This window comes from Micromys minutus, assembly GCF_963924665.1.
Source record: "Micromys minutus genome assembly, chromosome: 5".
Taxonomy (NCBI): Eukaryota; Metazoa; Chordata; class Mammalia; order Rodentia; family Muridae; genus Micromys; species Micromys minutus.
In genome coordinates, this window is record NC_137974.1 from 79,728,969 (window position 1) to 79,739,069 (window position 10,101).

Consider the following 10,101-nt stretch of genomic DNA (forward strand, 5'->3'; position numbering starts at 1 on the left):
GTGGCTAAAGGAAGGATAGTAAACCTTTGGTTTCTTCTCAGAGAGGAAACAGGCAGAAAATAACCAACAAACATCTCAAAAAAAAAAAAAAAAACCCAAAACAAACAAACAAAAACAAACCCAGGAGCCACTAGGCACAGATGCCAAAAGCCTCATAATCTAACAGGTTATCGTGTCCTCTCCCAACTAGGCAACCATAAGGACAACCAGCACCCGTGTCCTAGAGAACTATCTCTGCTCCATCTATTGCCCTGCGGTGGATCCCACAAGCAGAGTCCTAGCAATTGGGGTAGATACCTCAAAAGGGATCAAGGCTCACTTCTGATTAGTAATTCTGGTAGAGTATAGATGATCATTAAAATCTTGGGCTAAAATGAAGCCCAGTTAGACCAAGCACATGCTGTGTGCTGATATTCATACTGACCACAAAGAAATTACATTTATGTCTATGTAGGTTTCCTAGGATCCATACGTGAAGTTGGGGGTTTTTTCTTTGTAATAAAATGGGAACTGGGGCCTTGCACATGCTAGGCAAGAACTCAAGTAGCTAAACAGCTGCACATCCTCACCTCTCTTCCTTCCTTCTTTCCTTCCTTTCTTTAGCTTACTTTGATTGAAAACTCTGGAGATGAACTTTTCTTTTATAATTTTAACCATTTCTTTGCTTCTATCGAATGCAATGGGCTAATATTAATCCTTGAAAGAGGGACCAGCTCAGTACCTCACGGATGTAACTTGCTCTACCTAGAAGCCATGTCTTTTATAGAATTTGGCACGGGCAATGACGTCATCCACTAAGTCACCTTCTATGTCTGCAGGAGTGACAATAGTTTCCATCCCAGACTTAAAAGCAGTCAGGCCACCTGAAATGAAACACATGGGTTTAGGTTCCAGTCTCAGCTGTCAGCAGAAATCAGACAGGAGTTCACTACCCTCCAGGCAAATAGTCCAGGGTAGTAAGGTTTCTGTTTTCTCTTTACATAGCCCAGATCTGACAGAACTAACACAAGACTGGAACATTTTCTAATTTATTCAACAATTCATTCATTCATTCATTCGTTCGTTCATTCATCCATCCAACATGTTTTTAAAGCACCTATTGGGTCAGAAAGGTTCCTCTCAGAGTACAAGCTACCCAAGACTTGTTCATTTCTCACGGGGGCTTGTGCTATTTTTCCCTAGAAGCCCATCTGCAGTTATTACTGGTGTATTTAAAGGAGTTGTGTCTGATGCTGGTTGTTCTCATCCCTGCCTTTGAAAACCTTGAGATCGTAACGGAAAACTCTTTGCTCCTATTAAAGGATGGAAAGAGATAATACATGTAAATATGAAATTCACGATCCTCTAAGAGGCAAAACGAGACATTGATAGGTAGGAAGAAAAGGTGAGTGAATCTAAGGGGGGGGGGGATTCTGTTTTCCTGGCTGTGATGACCAGCTGCATCAGAGTCTGTAAAAACAACAAACAAAAAACCAACAAAACAAAACAAAACAACAACAACAAAAAAAAAAAAAAAAAAAAAAAAAAAAAAAAAACAAAGCAAAACAAACGAACAAGCAAAGAGGAAGCTATGGCCCTGGATTTAGTGAGTTACTTCTGGCTAAAGCTGCTGACCTTTAAGGCTCTGAGTTCAGCCAAATAGAGATTTTTTTTTCACTTAGACTTCTCCAAGTTAACTGAAGCTCTGAAATTTCTCAGAGTAAAAGTTTATTCAAACAATGGCCCAGGAGAAAAAAAAAAAAAAAAACTATGAGAATGTAAACAGTGTTTTAAATTATTCTGTTGATGCTTAAGGTGTTGGTCGGTGGCTTCATAGTTCACCAGAGGTATAATCAGAAGCCCAACGTCTTGCAGGAGAGTAAAGGATGTGAAGTCTCATGGGGCTCAGAGGATGCTAATGCATTCTGGAGAGGGACTGCCTCCTCTGAGCCAGCCCAGTGGGGATGCTTCCAGGGGCTCTAGGGCACAGCAGTCTCATTTGCTGCCTATTTAAATGAAGCACAAGGCATGGAGCCTACCTTTCAGGTGCTGAGCTGCATTCCATGTGGGAAATTTCCTCTTCATTGCCTTAATTCTTTCTGTTAGAATTCCAACAGACTGTAGAAGGTGTTCCTTGCTGTCCCATGAACCAATAGGATGGTACATATTTTTATCAAGCTAGAAAATTCAAACAGTCATATCAGTATCTGGGCAAGGTGGCAGAGTTTCTGCTGTTCCTGGCGCTCTCCCATTGTATTCACGTTCAAATAGGTTTCAACATCTTTCCTTTAACCTGGGAAAGTCTACATTGGGATGTCTTGTCTCTCATAGAAACAGAGAAAGCCGTTTGGAGAAGCTCACTAAGTACTTTCTGATGTGCAGAAAGAGAAGGGGGAGGAAGGGGGAGGAAAGGGAGATTTCAAAGCAAATACTTAGTATCTGATTTCTAGGCATTCGTGTTGAAAATAATTGTGCAACTAATTGAAATATAATGTTGTTTCTAGCCAGGCTTGGTGATACAGATAATCCCAGTACCGGGTGGCAGGAGGGGCGGCGGAAGCTACAAAGTGTCTGGTTGACCAGAGCTACAGAGTGGGGTGCTGCCTCCAAATAAACAATTAAAAAGGCCTGGAAACAGGTATCTAAATAGTTATCCTTCTCTCCTCCAGTTAATCCAGCAAAAGTGGCTGGAGCAGGACTTAATTACAGCATTCAATCTATGTTCATGAAGTTTACTACTTCAGAAGCCCCAAGAGGACAATGACTATTATTATTATTACTATTTTGTAAAGGTTATTATTAGTAATAACCTTTATAAAATGTTTTTAATTGAAGTATGGTCCATGCTGGTTTTGACAGATACAGGTATAGTTTGATTTACCTGCGCAGTTACCACACACAGGAAACATTTGAAAGAAATGCCCAGTGGCTGTCTTGAAGGAAACACCGCAGGTGTCCCAGAGCAAGGTATGCCCAGACACCTTGGTGTTCCGTCCTGGAATGGCTTTTGAGCTTCTGCTCGGAGATGGAGTTAGGGTGATGGGAAGTCTCTGGCTCCCTACCTGCATCAAGCCAAACCTCTGCCCCTTATGGTCCCAGCCATTTTGCAGGACTGCCCCGCCGTGGCTTTCCCTGGAGATAATGGCGGCGATGAGGGCTGGGTCGACGCAGTGCCTCTGTCCCACTTCTTTGATGAGGATCCGGTAAGGCTTTATGGCTTTCAAGTCCATCTCGGCAAACATTTCCGAACCGTGGATCCCTATGTGACAGAAAAGAAACGGGTTCCTTCTGCTGTAGAAGGAGACGGGTTCCCAGTCTACTAGTTCAGCCTCAGCTTCTGACCACGCCCACCGCTCAGGGCAATCATCCCAACTGCTGAAACCCACCAGGAACCTCTGCAGCCTTTTCTCCCTCTCCTTCCTGCCAAAACGCTGCACCAGGACTAGGAATCGGGGTTTAATCTGGCTCTGCAACCAGCTAGTTCTGTGCCAGAAGTTGTGGCCTGTGAATCGAGAACACGGACTTATTTGTGACCTTGCACGGGGAAGGCTTGGCGTGGGGTGGCGAAGGAGAGAGGGGTCAAGAACAAGAGGTTCTGCTTGCTTAGAATCCTCACGCTGCACCGTGAAGTGAGCACAGCAAAACCAGAGCTGAACCTTTGATTCATGGGATGGTTTCGCTCTGTCAACCAGGCATGGTTTAGAAAGAATCAGGAGATTTTTTAAAAAGTACGTTGTTAGGTTAGCTAGGACTTTGGGGGGCGGGGTCTCACAGAACAGCCCAGGCTGGACTAGAACTCAAAATAAGAACCAGTGGTTCTTAACCGTCCTAATGCTGTGACCCTTTTTAATGCAGTTTCTCATGTTGTGACCTCCAACCATAAGCGTATTTTGTTGCTACTTCATGACTGTAGTTTTGCTACGGTTACAAATCATAATGGAAATATCTGATATGTGATCCCCACCCCCCCCCCAATAGGTTGGGACCCACAGGTTGAGAACCTTTGTTCTGCCTACGGAGCGCCGGGACTCAGGTGTATGCCGCCACACCCGGCTTACTTATTAACTTTTCATTTTTGACTCGTGGTTGTTACTGTCGTTGTTCTTTAGAATGTTGGCGCCGTGTCAAAACTAATGACCTCCAAAGTAAAACTCTGCAAATGGCAGTGGGGGCCCTGCTCCGTTTCTACTTACCACAGTTCATCAGATTGTTTATGTCACAGGGGGCCCCAAAGGTCTCCATGGTCATGATGTCTCCATAGCAGCCATGGTACAGACGAGGTGGCATATGAGGGTTCACGGAGTGAGTGAATGAGTGTGAGCCCTTGGCAGTGCCTGGAAGACAGAATAATTCTCTATGTAAAGCCTGTGAGAAAATATTGCTTGACCCGAACACATACACACATATGCACGCGCGCGCGCGCGCACACACACACACACACACACACACACACACACAAGCTATGCAACAGTAGAGGTCATAATTTATCCTGCTCAACAACTTTTTTTCTACCAACGATTCATCAGACAACGCAAAAGTGACCTTTTCCCATTTTGATCACAAACTTTGTGTTAACTTCTGGACATTATTCCAGAGCACCTTGGGAATGTGTGTGAAAATCAGTGCATACAGGTTTCAGGTATATTTTTATGCATTTCCGCACAAGAATGAAAGTGGCCACAGGACTTTTCTCCCCGGCACTGGAATCCAACTAGGGGCTGCCCGCATGTGGCGCATGCGCTCTAGCACTGAGCTGTGTCCCTGCTCAGTCCCTGTCCCAGACTCAGAGAAGGCTCTAAAGCAGCTTCTGATACAAATGCCTCTGGGCATGGAAATAGCTAAATGAAAACATCACGTGATGGGATTGTATGTTCTTGTGCAATCCCGTTATGTTTATGTTTCCAAAGAAACAATACAAAGATGAACCAAAGACCAATGAGAATCGCAAGGGGAAGGAACAGGGCTAGATACGAGATGTTGAGGGTTGTCTGGTGCTGCTTGTATTCAAAGTCTAAATTTTGTACCCTGAGATCTAGTTGCCCCAAGATGAGCAAATTCCCTGTATACCAGCCCTTGTTGTATAAACCCTACCCCAAATTTAAAAAATTATTAAATAAAACTGGCAACAGCCTGTTACTGGGGGGATAGAGAGGGATGGAGTTTGAGTTACCAGACTGGGAGGTCATAGGTAGGGAAGACTGCAAGGATTAGTAGAAAGATGGCGGCAGGGGGTGGGGGAGAGAGGAGAAAGTCAGGAAGAGAAGACAGAACAGGTCTCCCTCAGTCCTGATGGACCAGCAGCACTCCCCGAGTGAATGCCTACCCAGAACACCGGATTGCTGGAGCAGAAACAACCCAGGAAGACTCGAACAGTAAGTACTCGTGGAAGTAGCCAGTTTAGCGTTAGAGAATTAGATTAGGGGTAATTCTTCAGTAATAGCGCAGAGCCTAATAAATAAATCATAGTTCGAGTCTCATTCATCTGACGCTGGACAGGGGATCAGCATAATTCATATCAGTTTGCAAGTAGACTTTTCTAAACGTTATAGATAGTTTTTACTTTGGAAGCATGCGAATGCTGCAGTAGTTTAAAAATGAAATTGACTAAGAAAAAGGAATTACAAAGAGACAAACGCAATGCTACACAAAATTGGAAGATTAAATTAATTAAGATAAAATTATTTCAGATGAACTTATGTCTATGTACATCCACCACAGGCACATATATAGATATGTTATATGAATATATTATGTCAAAAAACAATCATAAATTATATTCAAAGGTTCACTGCTTGATATTCTTGATATTCTTCACAAATGATAACATATATACCACTAGGAAAAAATGTATGTAACGTTGCAGAGGTACAGGTATAGAGCCAATGTAACACTTTTGTGTTCTTAAATGTGAACTTAAAATATCTATGTGATTATAAAATTAATTTTCTTTTGAAAAAAGATATTCATTTTCTAGCTTTTGCCACTTCAAAGATCTGATGGTATCAGCAGCAACCTAGCTCCCAATCCGTGGTCTCTGAGTACCACTCTCTTCCAAGAAGGTCCAGGTACAGAAAAATGGCTGATTCCTCTCTTGGGACAAAAAAAAAAAAAAAAAAAAAAAAAAAAAAAAGTGTGTGTGTGTGTGTGTGTGTGTGTGTGTGTGTGTGTGGCAAGCCAGAAGCAGCAGCTCCTGCCAGAGAAGATCTTACATTTTGGTGGTTAAATGTTTTGTTTGTTCTTTTTCCGTTTTATTTTTTGTGTATGGCATTTTGCTGGCCTGCATGTCTGTGTACCATGAAGGCCAGAAGAGGGCACTGGATCCTGTGAAACTGGAGTTAGACAGTTGTGAGCCACCATGTGATACTGGGATACTGGGAATCTGACCTGGGACCTCTTGAAGAGCAACCAGTGCTCCTAACCACTGAGCCATCCCTCCAGCTCCAGGTAAATGGTTTAGATTTGGTCTAAAAGACTTCAACCAAAGATATACACACCACATATACATATCTATGCACACGCGAATGCGCGAGCACACACACACACACACACACACACACAGAGTAAAGCAAGGTAGGAGTGGGGAGCTAGATAAAAGTGGCAAACGTTTAAGCTGTTAAGGCTGGTTAGGGTTTGTGAGAGCTTACTATACAATTCTCTGTCTCGTAGTTTTGAAATGTTCTACAGCTAGTATTATCAAAGCAAGTAGGGATTATCACAGGAATAGAGTGTGTGTTCAGCACAAACCACACACACACACACACACACACACACACACACACATAAATCGCTTTGCCAGAGAGCCTTTTTTTATTCACCTGTATAAAAAAGAACCATCTTCACACTTCACTCCTTGGTCCCTTTACTTCCATTGTTATAAATAGATTGACAGACTCACTGTCCATTCACAGAGGGGCAGCCTTTGCCATGCTCGCTGTGTGACCACAGCCCACAGCCCTCAAAGCAGCCTGAGCTACGTATTAAAAATGCTTGCCCCTGGGGCTCCTCATACTGCTGAGTCAGAAATGTTATCCCCAAGACCAATGAGCCTGCTCTTGTGTAGCGTCCTCAGCCGACTCTCACGCATGTTTGAGAACCATTGCTTTAAGGCCCTGCAGTCGACCATGGGCCAACATCAACGACACACAAGTCCTTTAAGAATTGTCCATCCTTCACTTGCACAGAGAGTTCCTCGGCTCATAATTAATGCACTGGCTGCACAACTCTGCTTTTAACCGACAATTAGAAATGAGTAAAAATTTGCCAACATGTTGTGCTGCCTTTGACCACAGATAAGTACAAATTACTGCTCTTAGCTTGGGCTCCCATTTCCAGATTTAGAAGACATTCCAAGCACTTCCTTTTCAATCTGTCATGACAACTGGAACACTCTTTGCAAAGGGTCTTCATTTTTTCTTAGGCTACTGTTTCCATGTTTTCTTTCCTTATTTCTATCTATGTATCTAGGTTTTTTGTTGTTGTTTTGTTTTTTGTTTTTGTTTGTTTGTTTGTTTGAGAAAAAGTATCACCCTATAGCACAGGCCAGCCTGGAATTCACCACGAAGCCCAGGCTAATACCAAACTTGTGGTATTTCTTCTGCATTGGCCTCCCGAGTGCTGACTGCCACCAAACCTGCTCCATCTCTTCCTCCTCCTCCTCTTCTCCTTCTTTTTCCTTTTCTCTTCCTCCTCTCCCTCCTCCTTCTCCTCTTCTTCCTCTTCTGTTCCTTCTCCTTTTCCTCTTCTTCTTTCTCCTTCTCCTCTTCCTCTTCCTCTTCTCCTTTCTACTTCTTTGTCCCTTACTGTTCCACTAACCTTATCCAGCTCCCACACAGTGGTTCACAACCATCTTGCAGTTTTAAGGTATCCAGTGCCCTCTTCTGCCCTAAGCAGGCACACACATGGCACACAGACATACATACACAGGCAAAACACCATGTGCAGGAAATAAAGTAATTGTAAAAAAAAATGAGAGGAACCTTCTCTTCTGGCTCATTCTACCCTGAACACTTCTCCAACATCTCACCACAGTGTTCCACTAAGTCATCCTTCCCTGCAGCAGGTACATCCTCATATCATGACCTCCCCGAAAGCCTTTCAGGTCTGACCTTTGTAGATGGATGTGAACTTTGCCTTCAAAAATCCCACACTAATGAATTTTCCCTCTACATATCTCAGCTAACGCCTCTCATCCACTACCTAGCATCGAGAATTTTCTCTTCATGTAAGAAACTCGGCCAAATGGGTGCACTGTCAGAAAGCACACAGACTAATTAGTATTTAATTATTTTAAATCCCTGCTAATAGCTCCTTTGAGTGCTTAGCAAGCAGAAGATGCTCTTAAAAATGAGCAGTTGGGCCAGACAGTGGTGACACACACCCTTGATGCCAGCACACAGAAGGCTAGAGGCAGGCAGATCAATGAGTTTAAGGCCAGCCTGGTCTACAGAGTGAGATTCAGGGCTACATAAAGAAACTCTGTGTTGGAAAAAAAATACAAAAGAAAAATTGCATTTGGCCAGGGATAGGGAGGTGGTTTCATTGCTGTGTTCCTTGAACTAGTGTGACAGCCAGGCTAACCAAATCAGAACCTCCAGTTTCAGTCTCAAAAAAAAACAAAAAAACAAAAAAAACCCAAAAAACAAACAAATAAACAAACAAAAAAAAAAACCAAGGTAGCAAATGATGGAGGAATGATGTCAATTCAGACCTCTCCCTGTGTGTACATGCTACTATGCATGCACACACACACACACACACACACACACACACCTGTGCACATATGTACATACATCACACACAACACACCTGTGCACATATGTACACACATCACACACAACACACCTGTGCACATATGTACACACATCACACACAACACACCTGTACACATATGTACACACATCACACACAACACACCTGTGCACATATGTACACACACACACACACACACACACACAAGCAAACAAGCAGTTGGTAAATAGCCAAGCCGGTCATTTTTTTGTTGCATGTGATCACCGTTCCTTCTGACTCTTCTAGAAAGCAGACAACCCAAGAATAAGGGAAAATTGCTACTTACCAATGAGAGCAGTGAGTCCCCAGAACACCACCAGGGGTACCATGGCCGTGACTCTTATCCTTTGGGACCTTTTCTGGTTTGAAATAGAAACAGCTTACTCTTAAAACTTGAAGGTTTCTTAACAGAAAGTTTCTGTCATCTAAACAATACATTGAAAAACTTAGAATCATTTCCGGTTCAACGGTTGCTTCCCAGATCCCTGACAGCATCCCTGCAGCCCTAAACATGCCTGCCCTTAGCACACACAGTGTGACTCCTGAACAGCATCCCTGCAGCATGAAGCATGCATGCCTTTAGCACACTGACAGTGTGACTCCCAGTGGATTTCAATCCAACATCACACCTTACTGCCCCACCGTACTCTTAGCAGAGGGTTGTATTCTGTCTCTTCCCAGATGGGCTCTTTCGCTGGTTTTGTTTCTGAAGCACGCTCAGTGTTTCACAAGATGCAAAGAAAGCTGCCTCTCACCTCCCCTGCCGTCTCCCAGAGAAGCCTTCAAAGAAGCCTTTAGTGGCAGCAACCTGTAGATGAAGATCTCACACAGCGATGGCCTTTACAGCATGTCCTATAGCATAGGTGTGACAGTCGGAGACTCCATCAGGCAGTGGCTCGCTGTGCCTCTGGCTTCCTTCAACTGAGCAGACCTCAGTGTGGCTCTGCCCCTGAGAAGGAAGCTTTTAAACAGCAGAACCTAGACTCACCTGCCCCGTCTGCTTTTGTCCTGTACCAGTGATTGGTAGAGGAGTTTATATATGATTTAAAGGGGCCTCTCTTTAAATCATTGACCTCATTAGACCTGATTATAGTAGTGCTTCGGATTTAGGTGGCTCCTTTAATAAAAGGACTTCAAAGTGTTTGTTGACTACAATGAATCAATAAAGCTAACGAACCCCCTGGGTTGCACTGGAGGCATCTGTTTGGTGGATTGTTTCTGGATACCTAAAATGGTATTAGGCACACGTCTTCTGAATTTCAGTATAAGATGCTGATAGTTAGCCTAGAAAGGAGACATGAATGGGAAATACTAGCTCGTTTCTGAATAGACGAT

General features: G+C 43.5%; 1 protein-coding gene across 1 annotated transcript; it reads right to left on the reverse strand.

Moving 5' to 3' along the window:
* Window positions 1–744: 744 nt before the first annotated feature.
* Window positions 745–9,095, reverse strand: LYG2 (lysozyme g2; the record flags this gene model as incomplete). The annotated part of the gene is made up of 5 exons (XM_080917400.1): window positions 745–863; window positions 2,019–2,157; window positions 3,042–3,238; window positions 4,173–4,313; window positions 9,053–9,095. 5 exons carry the CDS (start codon window positions 9,093–9,095, stop codon window positions 745–747), a joined length of 639 nt encoding a protein of 212 aa, XP_080773526.1.
* Window positions 9,096–10,101: the final 1,006 nt, after the last annotated feature.